Here is a 15,675-nt window from a genome sequence, read left to right as displayed (position 1 = left end):
AACAGTTTTGCTATTTTGACAATTTAAAAATAAATTTACCATTTATCCAAAGTAAACCTTAGATTTTGCTATTCTTCTTGTCGCGCCTATTTTAGGTTGCATTTTGGGCTTCTTAATAAAATGGGCCTTGAATCAGCCCATAAAAATCCTCATATTTGGGCTGGGCTTTATCATGTTTAATTAACAAAGACGGTATTTAAAAAAATAACGAAGACGGATAGTTTGCTCCGTTAAGAAATTAGAAAAATGATGAAAAATTGAAGCTAATCCTCTCTCCGACTGAACGCGGGAAAAAAAGTATAAACCCTATTTCCGGTGCCGAGGAGAGTGGATCAGCGGGAGAAGAAATGGCGCCATTGTTGCAGAGCTCTCAACCATGGGTGGAAAAATAGTACGTTTCCCTTTTCCTTCCTTTCAATTCACTTGTTTCTCAGAATCTGTTGCATTATCTCAACCGTTGTTCATTTTTCCGATTGATAGTCGACCGAAGCAAGTGAAAGATGTAGCGCATCAGGATGAGGTGGTTCGGGTCCTCACCAACACTCTCGAGACTGCCAGTGTACTTATTATCATTGATATCTCTCTCTCTCTCTTTTTTAATGGTGTTTGTAATAATCTTTGCAACTTGGTGTTGATTTTCTATTCAATTGTTGGTTGAATAGTGTCCACATATGCTGTTCTATGGACCGCCTGGTACTGGAAAAACCACCACTGCTCTTGCGATTTCCCATCAATTATTCGGGTTCGTTTTTACCTCTGTCTGGTTTATATATTTCTATTTGTGCTTCTTTTGTTCCTGTTGTCTTTTTGGAAGATGTGAATTTGTGTTTGGTAGTTCAGAATCCATTATAAGAAATAGCTTGGAATCTTTCCGTTGTGGGAGTTGATTGGTTTTGAGGAGGTTTTAATTTTATGAATTTTTATTTTATTTTAATTTTCTTTATTCTGTGATTGGGGTGGGTGTTGAGGATCCCAAACTTGAAAAATTGAATGATCTTGAACTCTTAATAAGATAGATGAATTACTCCTCTCATTTTATTATCAATTGATTTTGAGATGGAACCTTCCATGGGATACAACGATACAACAGTATCTAAACAAATAGGATATAAATACATTGGGGATACATTTTTTTCATTAAATTCTTCTAGGCTATGTGTGTGCGTGCATGTGACGTTGTGGGGGCTCATGCATCAAGTTGAATATTAGATGATTCTAAGGTTCATGTTTTTACTTCTTTTTCCCATATTTTTATTATGTGTTGGGGCAATGAGCTTTTAGATAGGCTGCGTAGTTCTTAGTTGAGGAAGATTAGATGAGTTTCATTTTTTTAAAGGTCCAACATGAATAGATGTGCCAAATCTTATGTCAAGGCATATTGGTATCTGATATGAATCCGATACTGATTGTCTACCTCAGTTGAAGTCTCCATGCTTCATGGACCTGTGTTATCTGATTAGTGAAGAGGTTAGATGCATCATACATGAAACTATAAATCAATCATGACCTCACTATCATTATGGTTAAATGGTGTTATCGAGATTCTGGGTGGTTTTTGCTCAAGAACATGATTTGCTTATTTCATAATGAAACCATTCAATCTAATTGGCTTAATTTGTATTAAACATGAAATAGACAAAATCAAATGTCGTTTTAGTTTTTATTTGATACACAAAATATTTGATTGAAGAAGTATTATTTGCAGTCCTGAACTTTACAAGTCTAGAGTTTTGGAGTTGAATGCAAGTGATGACCGCGGGATCAATGTTGTTCGGACTAAGATTAAAGATTTTGCTGGTGTTGCAGTAAGCAGTGGCCAACGCCAAGGGTACTTTTCTTAATCATATCTATAACATTTTCATAAGATTCCTGTTATGAGCTTCACACTTCTTACGAAAGAAAATAACTCCAGGGGTTATCCTTGTCCACCCTTCAAGATAATCATTCTGGATGAGGCTGATTCAATGACTGAAGATGCTCAGGTGTGACACAATGTAGATATAATTTCTTTTTTTAGTTATGTGAGTTAAAACTTTTTTTCTCTTCCTTATATTAAACTTATGTAGAATGCCTTGAGGCGTACCATGGAAACACACTCCAAAGTGACACGATTCTTTTTTATTTGCAACTATATCAGCAGGTAAAGCATAGCTTCCTTTTATTGTGTTAAATTTCTCACTATATTGTTGTAAAATTTTCTTTTCTTTTTTCTTGTTTGGTTGATGTTTGCGGTCTCCGATTTACTGTTGTTGCGTTTTTTTTTTGGATTTTTGCTTTTGATACTTATGACAGTCTCCAACCTTTTGTAGCGCAAATTAATAATCATAGCGCATATGATGTTTGCAATTGCAAGCCATTTATGGAAAACAAGATTGGAAGGGTTGATCGTAATTTTCTTCCGGTTAAATAATTGAGAAAGAGAAAGGGTATGCGGATCAGATCTTTGAAAACAATGGTTGTATCACCATTATGGTCCGCAGATTAGTTATTAACTAGACCACAATTTAATTGTCAAAAAAAGGTAAATTCGCAAAGACTATGGTAGCCTAATGTTTTTTAAAGCGCAAGAGTCTTCTAAGGCTTAAGCGCAAGACACGTTGAAGCGCAATAGTATTTTGGGCTCAAGTGCAAAACCAAAAAAAATAAGAAAACGTAGGTTTTTTCTTTTCAGAGGCATATTGCATTTAGGTTTAGTAAATTCGATTTTTCTTAGTTGTTATTGGAGGAAAAATCTCAATGACTTCTATTTCTGAAAATAATAAGAAAGCCCCAAGGCATGGCTTTGAGTCTTGGGGCTTCACAAACGGCACATGAGGCGTGCCTTATTTTGTGAGCCTAAAGGCAAGGCACCCGACCTGCGGCTTGAGCCTCATTGCATGCTGGGGAGGCCTTTTAAAACAGTGTGGGAGTCTGTTTGATCTTTGATAAAATTTGTGAATGAGCAGGAGCATGATTATAATGAAGCAGTTGCTACTTAATTTTCGTGAAATTTGGACGTTCTCGATTTCGTATATTCATTTTTTTTATGGAGGCATGGGCATTATTGTAGATATTTCGCAACATTTGTACAAATTACGAAAATTTTGTATCAATTTGTCTTGTGCCTTCTACATGGTTCACAATCATTTGACTTCGTTATAGAATACTGGAAACTGGTTTCTTTATGTTCTTGATTTTTACAATGGTCTATTTTACTTGGTCTTGACACGGTGCTAGCATGGGGATACCATTGTCTTAGTTTCTTTTCCCCTCATCTCTGCAGGATTATAGAGCCCCTTGCATCTAGGTGTGCAAAGTTTAGGTTTAAGCCACTTTCTGAAGAGGTTATGAGTAAGCGTATATTGCACATCAGCAATGAAGAAGGTCTTAGTCTAGACGGAGAGGTTAGCTCTTTGTTGCCAAGTATTAGAAATTGTGGTTTGAAATAAGCCATTTGGCATGACTAATATGATGTAAACTTATAATCTGTATAGGCTCTTTCAACCTTAAGTTCAATCTCTCAAGGTGACCTCCGTCGAGCTATCACATATTTACAGGTATGATTCAAATGCAACACTGCTATTCTCCATCATGTTAAACATGCTCAGATTAGGAATCATCACATTATTATTATTATTATTTTCAGTTGACAATGTTTCAAACATGATTAGGAGCTTGGATGATTAACGGGAAACATCTTCTACTATAATTAGTCAAAGTTCAATTTTGTTGGGGTGACATGATATTAGCCTTTAGGTTATCAATTATTCTAATTTATCATTGCATGCCCTGCATAATTGACCTTTCTGTTGGGAATTGTTGACCATCCTTTGCTTTTGCGTACTTGAAATTTCTTTCTTGCATACTTGGCTTTCAATGCGAATGCATGTGATGTAGAAAGAGTACACGTGATTGTAGCAACTATTGATATGTCCTTGCAGTTCCTTTGCCAATGTCTGTTTACTGAAAAAAATGTACTTTAGAATTTAGGGTTATGGCCTCCATAGTGGTTGCAGTTAGGCAAGGAGTTAAGGACTAGAAAAGAAAAAACCTTGGTTCTTACACTGGTTGGAACTTGGAACTGCAAACAATTTTCAGGTTAAAATTTTATAACCAACAATGGAATCATACGTGAGTCTAACTTCGAGATTCCTCTTAATGTAAATGAATGATGCCCTTAAGTGCTTCTGTTGTGTTAATACAAAATGTCTGATTATGGGAGAATGGGATTGGTAATAAACCCAATTGCTCATTGCTTATTTTCTAACTGCTTTATCTTTTCTTTTTCCTCCAGTCAGCTGCACGCTTATTTGGATCATCAATCTCTTCAAAGGATTTGGTTAACGTGTCTGGGGTGAGTAATGTGAATTTTGATGAGTCATTATCATTTCTAGGATTCTAAGTACAAATATTTAGAAATGGTTATGCTTACTAATGGTTCACTTTGGTCCCATTCTCGCCTCAGCAACACTGCCCTTCCCTTGAATTCATGTTCCAAAACAAAACTACTTGGAGTGATTATAACTGCGCAAAATGCTATCTGTTGTTTTTCTTTTTCTCTTCGGATGGTTGAATTTAACTAGATGATGTTTCATATTTTTTGTATTGTAAGAGTTTAGAGTGTCCTGTTTTCTGCCATTAATTGTCACAATGATCGATTATAAGGGGTTTTTAGTAATTTAATAGTGCATGGTTTCTATTTGTTCTCAATCTCAATAGTATGATCAATAACCTGCTCGAGAGATATAATAATGCACAGAATTTTCTTGTGTAATTATATTAATGTGATGTACTATCTAATTCTTTTCATTTGTAGATTATCCCTCGGGAGGTTGTTGATGCACTTTTTACTGCTTGTAAAAGTGGTAACTTCGATACTGCAAACAAGGAAGTCAACAATGTACTTGCAGAAGGATATCCAGTGGCTCAAATGCTTTCACAGGTTTTATTATTGCTCATAATGTCGTATTTTTAATGAATGAATGGAGATATGTGAAACTTCGATGTTTCCTACAGATATTTGAAGTGGTGATTGAAGACAATGATTTGCAAGATGAGCAGAAGGCCAGGATATGCAAGAAGTTGGCCGAAGCTGACAAGGTTTGTTGTATCTATATTTCTATGTTCAATTGTTCCAATATACATCTATATATAGATAGATATACACATATATATAGATATATATATTTCCATGTTCATTTGCGTTTTTGCTCTCTAAAGTTAATGTGAATCATCATCAGGTTGCACATATATTATTAGTTTTAGTCAGTAATTTGGAGTGTACAACATTGAATTAATAGATTCTCTCAATCTATTATGTATTTAGAACATGCAACTTAGTTACTTTCTTGCAAATATTGGTCATTCTATAAGGAATTTTTTCCAACGTCAACTAATTGACACAAATTTGACAACAGACATTACCATTTAATTTATTTCTTTTTTCATGAAATATATAAATGGGTTCTGATAATGGGATTTGTTGATATGTTTACCAGTTTATGTTCTTGTCTTGTATTAGACAACCTCTTTGTAGTGCATTGAAGATTTAATGTTAGATTACATATTAGACTTGGAATTGGTTATTCACTTACTTAATCCAAACCATCATTGTTGTGAAATCAAACTGCAGTGTCTCGTTGATGGTGCGGATGAATATTTGCAACTGCTCGATGTGGTAAGTCAAACAATGCAAGCTTTAAGAAGTATGCAACTGTAGATCTTGATTAAACTCGGGCGGTTTTGGTATCGGATATATCTAACGTATGCCATTTAGTATATAGATAAAATGTAACTTTTGACTTGTACAAATTGTTTTAGAATTGTATTGTTTGTAGCCGCTGAATTGATATGCTCAATCTTGTTTATTTAATCCATCATTTTCTTATGGTTTCTTCAACATTTCCTTATTATTTTATTCAATTTTTGAGAAAGTATGGCCATACTGAAATCATAGTAAAGTTCTGTTGATATAAATTCCTAATCACAAATTCTCAATATAGTTCATTAGTAAAGGTAAGTTTTATTTAACTTTTGATAAAAACGGTTTAAAACACACTTTAAAATTGTTTCAAAATATATTATGATATGTTATCAAACGTTTAAATTTAAATTAAATACTTGAAAATGTATACCAATCATATCATAAATTTTTTGAAGTTTTTTTTAGAGTTGAACTTCTAATACGATGATCAAACCCAAAAAAAAAAAGTCAAAGTCAAGTTGTATGTTTCACAGCCATCAAACACAGGCATTCTCTATTTGTTTGATGTTTTTAGAGAGTGAATATTCAATTTTATGTAAAATAGGTTTGTGAATTTTTAAAATGGTTAAATATATAAAAGGAATGAAATTGATAAAGAATTTAAAGTCCAACTATTTATTAGATAAATTTAAATTCATTAAAATTATATAAGTATGAAATTTCAGATAGGTAGCAAGCAACTTTCATCACAACATTTGAAGATTGTTAATTTCTCCATCATTTGAATTCTGGATTTTGAATGCCTTCTTCCATCATGAAGTGAATTTTTCTAGTTAAGCACTAAATTAACTCTAAATTTTGCAAACAATCAACACAAGAGTTACCATATACATAATAATCATAGCTTACTTAGTTACTAGTCGCAATGGGAAAAATATATTCCTATATCAAGTCATTTGATAATTTTTTTTCACCATTTTCATCAATAGGTTTGACTTTGTTGACGTATGCTTTATTGGCCATTCTCTTCTCTTCCTTCTAATTCCAATATGATGTTGTGCATGCAATACGATGGACTAGTCTCTAAGGATCCTTCTATAGAACGTTTATGTCATTTTAAAGGCTGCTCAAATTTGAGTAAAAGTTTATTTGTTTTTATGTTTGTGAAATCAAAGATGTGATGTTACTGTATTATCCAAGTATAGTAAAATTTTGAGTTTATTTATACTTTTTCCTTCAAAATATATATTTTGATAATGCTTCTTGGATGATTAAAAGCTATCTTATTTAATATCTGTAGTGTAAAGAACATAGATAATTTTTTTCTAAAGTTAAGGGAATTGGTAGCTTGTTTCTCTTCAGAACCAACCTAATTAGTTGTGAATGTTTAGAAGAATTCATAAAATCCAAATAAGTTTTCTAATTCCAATGATGGAATCAAATCTATTAACCCCCTTCAATAACATTTTTCGTTCTATTTTTAATTCTATTCTTGCATTTCATGATAATTTTATTTTGTATTTGGAACAAATGAGAAGTCTTATCATTCGAACAATTCGCACTTGGCAGCCCGTAGTGACAATAAGAAAGGAAGACAATACATACATGAATGGAGGAGGCAGCATCATAGAAAATAATAGCAAAATTGTCCAAAAATAACTTCCTTTTGTTTTCACCCTTTGAAAATAGCATGCTTTTTGAAAAGTTATGAATGTGCTTCTTCTCGATCCTTCTCGACCGAATTCGAAATCGAGATGTTTTAGGTTTTTCAAAAAGTTAAAATTTGTAAGGATTTAGGTTATTCTCACCATTTGAAAAATACACAATAGGAATGGAGGCAACAGACGTACGTTGCGGGAGATTGTAAGGGATTTAGGGTTTTTAGGTTTTTCAAAAAGTCAAGATTTAAAAAAAAAAAACCCTTCTTTGTATTATGCCAAAATAGAACACCCATTAAAAAGAAGGAAAAAGTAAAATTGGCAAATATTATACAACCAATACAACAAAATATAATACAAGAAAGGAAATAATCAACAATTATTGACATCAGAGTCTGATGTGTCTATAGGTACCTAGATCGTTGACAACCCATATGTATTACTTCTCAATTCTAATAGGCACATGTTATTTTAGTCAATGCACTCAAAGATCAAGCTTCATTCAAACTTACATTGTATTTCAGAGATAAACTGAAGAGCTCAGACATGAATGAAAAATCAATTTGGGCCATTTGAATAGGAAATGACGGTATTGTATTCCGAGATTGATGTGCTACTATTGGTATCTTCAAAATCAAAATTGCAACTTGAGATATATCATCCCTAGTTTAGTAAACCTAAAGATCTTCTTGATGGCTAATAACAAAGATAGATATATATAAAGAGCTTCAAATTGTACATGCATCTTATAACTAAATCAAACTAAGTTGATTTTATCCCACAAATTCTATATATTTTTCTTAAAAAGCCCTCAAACTTTATACCGACGTCCACGGTCAAGCCTTTCATTTGACCACCAACATACTCTCTTTCTCATTCTTCTTCCATCCACCCAAAACTAACAAATATATAAAGCATCCTACAAAAAGAATACATATACGTCTAAAAACTAAGAAAAAAAAAACAATCAAAATCTTGGGAATAATATAAACTCTCGATGCAAAATCATTTAAATCTCACCTGAGATTTCAAACCCTTCAATAAAACTTGGGCGAATCCAAAGAAACTCGACCAAGAATTATAACTAGGATTTCCTACACGTGTACAAATTGTGAGTTATCAAATTAAGTACAAATCTTTGTACAATCTCAACCGAAAAGAAGCATTACTACGATTTTTCAGAAAGTGTTATTTTCAAAAGGTGAAAACTAATAAGTCATTTTGGACCATTTTCCAAAATAACAGTGTTGACCTATTTTACTAAATTAAATAAGTAAATGATCTATCTAACCATACCATCATTTCATGGTTATAAACATTTAAAATAACTTTACATTTTACTTGAATAGAAAGGATATGATACTATCGATTAGAATTTATATTCCAAAATTGGGAGTAGAGTGGCAGTCTGACAAACTATAAATAATGCTCACTTAAGAAGTAGTTAGTTGACTAATCATATTTATGGAAGTTAGAATAATAATGAAGGGCACAGTGTTTGGACTTTGTTAATTAGTTGCTTAATTTGCTTCTTTGTTTGGGTTTAGTGGTTTTTGATGAGTAATAAATATAATTTGTTTGTCAAAGTCAAAGATAAGTTATAATATATAGTTTTTTCCAGCCAAGATTAAGAATATTCTCCATCACCATCAATACTTTTTTTTACTTATAAGGTACGTACTTCATTAATACTTTGTATAATTATTATTATTTAAACTCCACAACATGCATTTCTTTTTTCTTTTTTTAAGTGAGAGAGATCTATCTTCTTTCAAACCCTCCATTCCAACAATATCTTTTTAGCTAATTCCTCTCAACTTTTACTACCAATAATTTAAGCCCACTTCACTTCATCTTTTATTCTCACTTTCTAAAGTTACTCTAAAACAACTTTTACTACAAGCATGGTCCTGCTTCATAACTTTGTAGCATCATGGTGCTGCCTCGAAAACAATCTATTTTGCCTTACGGTAGTTAGGCGTTATGACGTTGTGCCTTCAATTTTTCCAACTTGAATTGTCTTGCTCCATTGATGTTCTAAACCTAGCTCTAATTATGTTCGTTTAGTTTCAAAAAAGAGATTATAGCCTAGAATGATACGAATTAAGTGCAATACCTTCAGAATCATGGAATAGATGTGTAAAATACTATAACAATTCTGATTTGAGTAGAATAAGATAGCATATTTTCAACCCTATTAATCTTTCTATAAACTCGACCTATGTTTTCACCTCTAAAGTCAAGGCCAACCCTTGCTTTACAGAACTTACTTCTTGCAGCCGTTTGGCTATTTCATCTTTTCTAGTTAGCCCTACACAACACAACCTTCTCCAATCCAATTAATTAAAAAAAGATCAAGAGTAAAAGACAAGGTTTGAGGGTAAAGTTCAAAAAAAGTTACCTCATCTCTGAGAAATCTAAGATGAGCAAGAAACCAACCTAAGCAAGATCAAGAAACAAGCTTAGCATTGGAGAGGTGGTTGGGTCATCTAACTTGAAAGGCTAGGCCCTAGCCGACCAACCTACCATTGGAGGTAACTTGGTCCTTCAATCTAAAGGGTTGTTTGTCTCTCAAGGTGAGCTCGATAATATGGGTTAGGCTTAGGCTTGCTTGCCTGATCCATGTTTGGGGCAAGGGTTTAAGAAGCCAATGCTTAGCTTCCTACCTATTATACATGGGTTTGAATAGTAGGTACTCTTCAAATTCATGAGTTACACTTTCTTTTTCTTATTTAATCTATGAGGTTCGTTAGCCAAACTTTTAACACTACCTTTAATGGTTGTCATTGGCCAACTCCGACCAACCTCCAGCCAACTTGATCTTTATTTGATTTCAATAATATTTATTGTTAATTTTTTTTTATTTTAAAGAGTTTTTATCGAAAGTGTTTAAATAAAATGAATTTTTGAAAACTTCTTTTTTCTAAGTCATCCCAAACTTTGGTTTAACTTCGATAATATTTTTTAAAATATCATCTCTTTCTTCCTATTCTTTTTTCTTTTGGAGTTTTTAATTATTTTTATTTATTAGACTGTCTTTTTTAATTATCTTTTTTATTATCTGCTTTTTTTTTACCTATAATTGTAAGGCATACTTATTTAGGTTTATATAGATAGGAAGTTCAAATTTTAATTAGTTAAAGTTACAAAAGTCAATAAAAAGTGAAATTATCAATTTATTAAAACAATAAATGAATTAAAATTATTTTTTTTGTCAAATCTCGATAAATTTCAAAATTAATATATATATATATATATATATATATATATTATTCTAAACTCCTTAGCCTTTTAAATTTAATTATATTAAAATAATTAAGTTGACAAATTCAAACTAACATACCATCGAAGAAGTAAATAAATACAAGAAAATATTTACAAACTTCGGATTTATAAATATGCGTACTCTTCATTCACAAACTTGCTATATACATGTTTGTTAAACTCAAACTTCCTAAATTTAGACTCTGAACACAATTTTCTTAAACTCAAATACCTAAACCTCCTTACCTAAATCCCTAGGTTTAATGTCATTTCCAAACATATATACGTGTCAAATACCAAGCTTACATTTCGTGCGATTCATAATTATAATCTTCCAATTACAATTGTTTTGCGTATATTCTCTTTCCCATAATAGAAATTCGTCGTCAGTAGCACAAAACATTAGGTGAGTTTTTTCCATCATATGCTTTATCATCGAGAAGACCTAAATAACTAAAAGAAGATATTTGAATACGATAAAAAAAGCGTTGTTTTACCGAATAGAAGTAACTAAATTAAAATTAAACTTAACTGTGGGTTATGCATTAGGTTCTTTAACCTGACTTAATCCTTTAATTATATATATATAAAAAGGATGAACCAAGAAATGAATAAAACTTGGTATAATTTAAAGGGGTAAAGCAAAGCAAAAGAGAAGAGAAGAGAAGAGAATAAAAAAGTGTAAAGTAAGAAAACAAGAATTATTAATTAAAAAGAAAAGACAAGAAATCTATGTATAGATGCAATGTAACACCAATGCTAAATGGGGTGGCTTGTAAGAGAACACCATTACTCACCTCCATGTGTTTGACCCTTTAATATATACAAATATATACATATATACACATTTGCATGCATGAACTTACTCTTGGTTTAAGCTGCACCAATCCCTAAATTTTAATCATTTTGTCAAAACCACATTCTCATAAGAAAAAAAAAAAAAAAAAACAACCCTTTTTTTTTGTTGCTTTTCCTCCTAAATTTTAGTTTAGATTGGATCTCTCCAACCAAGCCAAGAAAGAACAAAGGCAATTCTCCCTTCAAAATAGGATTTTAAATTTGGTTTAGAGGTTTCAATTTGTAGAATTCTATCAATTTAAATCTTAAATTTTGTGTATCATTTGATACATATTTCTTTGAAATACTTAGTTTCAGATATATTATGCCAGACGTATACTATCATTTTAATTAAAGGCATGTTTAGGAGTAGTTTTGAAAAAATAGTTAAAATTACTGTAAAATAGGTCTTCACTCATTCAAAATCAATATTATGTTTGTGATTTTACACATTTTTACATGTGATTTTCATGCAATTGGATGATCAAAGTCGTGTTTCTAAGTAATTTTGAACATTACAAAAATAGTTTTAATATTTTCGAACTCTTTCCTAAAACATTCTTGGAATTTGTAAATCATACATAATTGAATAAACTTAAATTAGATCCTTTATTAAGGCTACATTTGAAAATGGTCCATGCACTCAATGCTTACATATGTGTAGATTTCTTCCAATGTTGAATTAACAAAGTAGATGATTAAAATCAATGCATGAACAGTTTTCAAAGGAAGTGATCTTAGTTGAGATTCTAAATTGATTTACTCATCAAAGTTTAAGAGTTTTGATTGATATAATTACAAGTTTCCTACGATATTTATCTAAAAAACGTAATGGAAAGGGTCTAATTTTGATTGATATAATTACAAGTTTCCTACAATTAAAAAGTCTAAGACTTAAATTGATACAATTCTTATTATCTAAATAAAACGCATATCCTCCATAATTTAAAAAAAAAAAAATCCTCATTCCTAAAATATATGATTGTAGTTGAAATTATAGTATAAATTGTAGTGATTAGATAAGTTTTAAGGATATTCAATTTTTCATTGCTTGTAGATCCATTTTTTTAACAAATGTTATAAAAAATTGCATTTTTGCTGCCTGATCTTTTAATTTTAATTTTAATTTTAATTTTAATTTTTATATTGAAGACAAATAATAGCCATTTGGAGTCCATTATTACATTAGTGATTAGAGAAGGAAAAAAAGGGATGGAATTTCTTTTTGTTTCTTTAAAAAGTTGTAAATTAGGAATTATTAAATCCAATAAAAGGGGTGCTGATTTGGCATTTTAGGATGAAAGCATATACTATAACATGAACCCATCCCACCATGTTCCCCATTAATCATAATTATTAACGATTTCTTTTCTTCTTCTTTTATTAAAAACAAAAAGCATATAGATTCGGTAAACTTATTTAAAAACAAAAGTCTTCTTTCTTTTTTTTCATTTTTCAGTTTTTCTTCCTAATCTAAAAATTTCTTAAAAAAAAAAAAATGAATTACTTATCAAACATGTCCATTTTCTAAAAAATAAAAATAAAAAAATCAGAAACAAAAAATAAACGGATTATCGAATGGACCTTGGTCATCAACTTATCAAATATACCCTAATTTATTAAAAAGAAAGAAAAAAAAAAACAAAATTTGATTTATTAAAAAGAAAGAAACAAACAAAATTTAGACAATGGTATAGTTTGACCTATTCATTTATACTGTAGGTATAGAAATCTTCCATTTTAAGTATAAACTATCACTCAAATCAAGACTTAAAAGTTTGAAATTGATCGCACCGTGCTTTTAATGAATTATTAACTTTAACGTGAACAAATTATTATTATTATTTTTTTTTGGGGGTAAATTTCAACTTTAAACCTAAACAATCAATTATAACCATGTTTGGTAAATAAATAATAAATGGCTCGTTTTAGATATATTAGGTAAAATATATAAATATTTTTACATAAATAATATGAAGGAAATATTTTAACATGACATGATAGGTTTGTACATTATTTTTATTAAAAATGATACGTAAATGATAATTTCCAATTGATTATTATATATAGATCTTTGGGGCCCTAAAATTGCCACACTTGGAATCAAATCAAAAGAATGTGGATTTGCTAAGTATATATTGCAATACCTAATGAATTATTATAGGGTCATTCTCCTTTTAATTTAAAAGAATAAACTTATTAAAAATAAAGTATTAAGTTAACTACCGTCATTATTTCATTTTCATGACTAATTATTGTTGATTATGTCTTTCAGATGTCACCTATTGATGTGACATTATTTTTTTAAAGTTATGATCCCAATATTATTGCAAAAGGTATATTGTTTTTTAATTCCTTTAAATATAAGTATAATTTTATTAGATCAATGGGTATGATTATCAAACCAGGTAAGGTTTAGCTTAACTAGTATTAGTGTGACCCAACTAAGGTTTAGCTTAACTAGTATTTGTATATTATGAAAACAAAAAAGACTATAGTTTGGATTCCCTCCCTCCCAATTAATACTCAAAAAAGTAGGGACCCAATAACTTTAAAAGATATTTAAATCTAAACATAGTTTAATTGATTAAAACATATATCTACAGGTGGCAAGATAGACCAAAAGATCGAACCGAGCAACCAAAACAGGTCGAACCAAAGGCGGTCAATCAAAGTTAAGGGGAGGTTCGGTCAGTGTCAGTTTGAGAAATTAAGATACAAACCGACATTTTAAAAAATTCCAAATGTTTAAACCAACCGATTGATCGACGTCAGTTTGTGCTCTTTCATGGTTGGGGTTAATTTGAACATTTACTAAACCGATCATAATCGATTCTGTCGAAAAACCAACTTCAATCAATCAATGCTTACCTTTTTATATATCATTAAAATTAATGTTGATGTAGCTTGAGGTCCTCTCCTCCCAAAACCAATCATAGTTCTTTTACATGAAAAAGTTATATGAGATGTTTACTTCCACTCTAATAGTTTTTGCAATCTTCACTTTGATACTCATTTGGCTCAAACTTGGGCAATTCATAGATGCATTTGGTTGGATAATAATAGTACACAACAAAGATTGTGTGGAATTCCGATTGTTTGGAGACAATTAACTTGTTTGGTCAAAGTATCTATTCAAGAAATTCTCTCTCTCTATTTTTTTTTTCAATAGCATACTGAAATTTCTTTTTAAGGAAAATCTTTAAAGGTTAAAAGTTCAAATTTTTCGATACAATCTAATTTAATTTTTGTTTTCTAAACGAAGAACAATAATTTATTTAAAGGAAAAAGTAAAACTTTTAAGTAGTTTTAATAACTTATTTTTCTATTCATGTACTTTTTAATTCAGGGGTGTATATGGGTTTAACCGTAAATTTTTTCAAAATCAACCCAAAATTCGAGTTGATTGAGATATCAACCCAAAAAGATCCAAACAAGGTCTCAAACTCAACCCTCAATATTCAAGTTGGAGTTGCAAGTTAATTGATTTTTTCTTATTGATTTAAAAATACTAATTCATCTAGAACACATGTCTAATTAGTAATGTCTCATAATACTCAAATGTTAAATACCAAATATTCATGATATCTATTACAAACTTTAAACAAAGAAAATACTTACAAAAGAAAAAATATTAAAGTTCACAAATACATTTCTTCCAAAAGAAATACATATTTTCTTTTATTAATATACATGTAATTCATGTTGGATTAGATCAACCGAAGAAAAATTTGTTTAACACAAGACTCAACCTAACGGAATAAAAATAGAAAAATTCAACCCAACCTAACTCAATCTTAAGTAGTTGTAGATGTTGGAGTTGTCGAGTCGTTTAAACATCCTTACCAATTTTTGTCATATATTTATCTATAATTGTAGTAGGTTTGTACCTGGCGGTTTTTTATTAGCCTTTTTGACTTATTGACATGGATGTTGAGGATCTTTTTATTTAATTTCTCTTTCAGTTTGTGTATTACTATTTTATTTGAATGCTCTATTTTTAGAAACCGATTATCTTATTACATTAAACAATCTAATGTATGAGCTTAATTTAATTGCTAATTAAACCAACTTACATTTGTAATCCTAATAAGAATATAACATATTAAATAAATCATAAAAACCTCTATATTGGTAGGATGACCATTTCTTTCTAATCACTAGCAAAATAGGGAACAAGTACATGTGGCGCACAGAGAGCAACTTGTGTGGCAATGTCAATGAGATCAATTG

General features: G+C 30.5%; 1 protein-coding gene across 1 annotated transcript; it reads left to right on the top strand.

Annotated features, from left to right (window-relative positions):
- Window positions 1-221: 221 nt before the first annotated feature.
- LOC103487609 (replication factor C subunit 4) lies at window positions 222-5,878 on the top strand. Its single transcript, XM_008445974.3, has 12 exons — window positions 222-391; window positions 481-559; window positions 663-742; window positions 1,706-1,828; window positions 1,913-1,982; window positions 2,067-2,140; window positions 3,263-3,383; window positions 3,474-3,536; window positions 4,274-4,333; window positions 4,796-4,921; window positions 4,996-5,079; window positions 5,612-5,878. Exons 1-12 carry the CDS (start codon window positions 348-350, stop codon window positions 5,696-5,698), a joined length of 1,011 nt encoding a protein of 336 aa, XP_008444196.2. The 5' UTR covers window positions 222-347; the 3' UTR covers window positions 5,699-5,878.
- The last annotated feature ends 9,797 nt before the right edge of the window (window positions 5,879-15,675 follow it).

The sequence above is a fragment of the Cucumis melo genome, chromosome 7, assembly GCF_025177605.1.
Source record: "Cucumis melo cultivar AY chromosome 7, USDA_Cmelo_AY_1.0, whole genome shotgun sequence".
Taxonomy (NCBI): Eukaryota; Viridiplantae; Streptophyta; class Magnoliopsida; order Cucurbitales; family Cucurbitaceae; genus Cucumis; species Cucumis melo.
The sequence above is the reverse complement of the archived record's forward strand: the minus strand, read 5'-3'. Positions and strand labels throughout refer to the sequence as shown.

What these genes read in the sequence shown, in the direction of transcription:
- LOC103487609 (XM_008445974.3), top strand. Translation starts at nt 348, where the DNA reads ATGGCGCCATTGTTGCAGAGCTCTCAACCATGGGTGGAAAAATA. An exon ending in CAATGACTGAAGATGCTCAG is followed by an intron (nt 1,983 to 2,066) that starts GTGTGACACAAT and finishes AAACTTATGTAG; the next exon opens with AATGCCTTGAGGCGTACCAT. An exon ending in AGTTGGCCGAAGCTGACAAG is followed by an intron (nt 5,080 to 5,611) that starts GTTTGTTGTATC and finishes ATCAAACTGCAG; the next exon opens with TGTCTCGTTGATGGTGCGGA.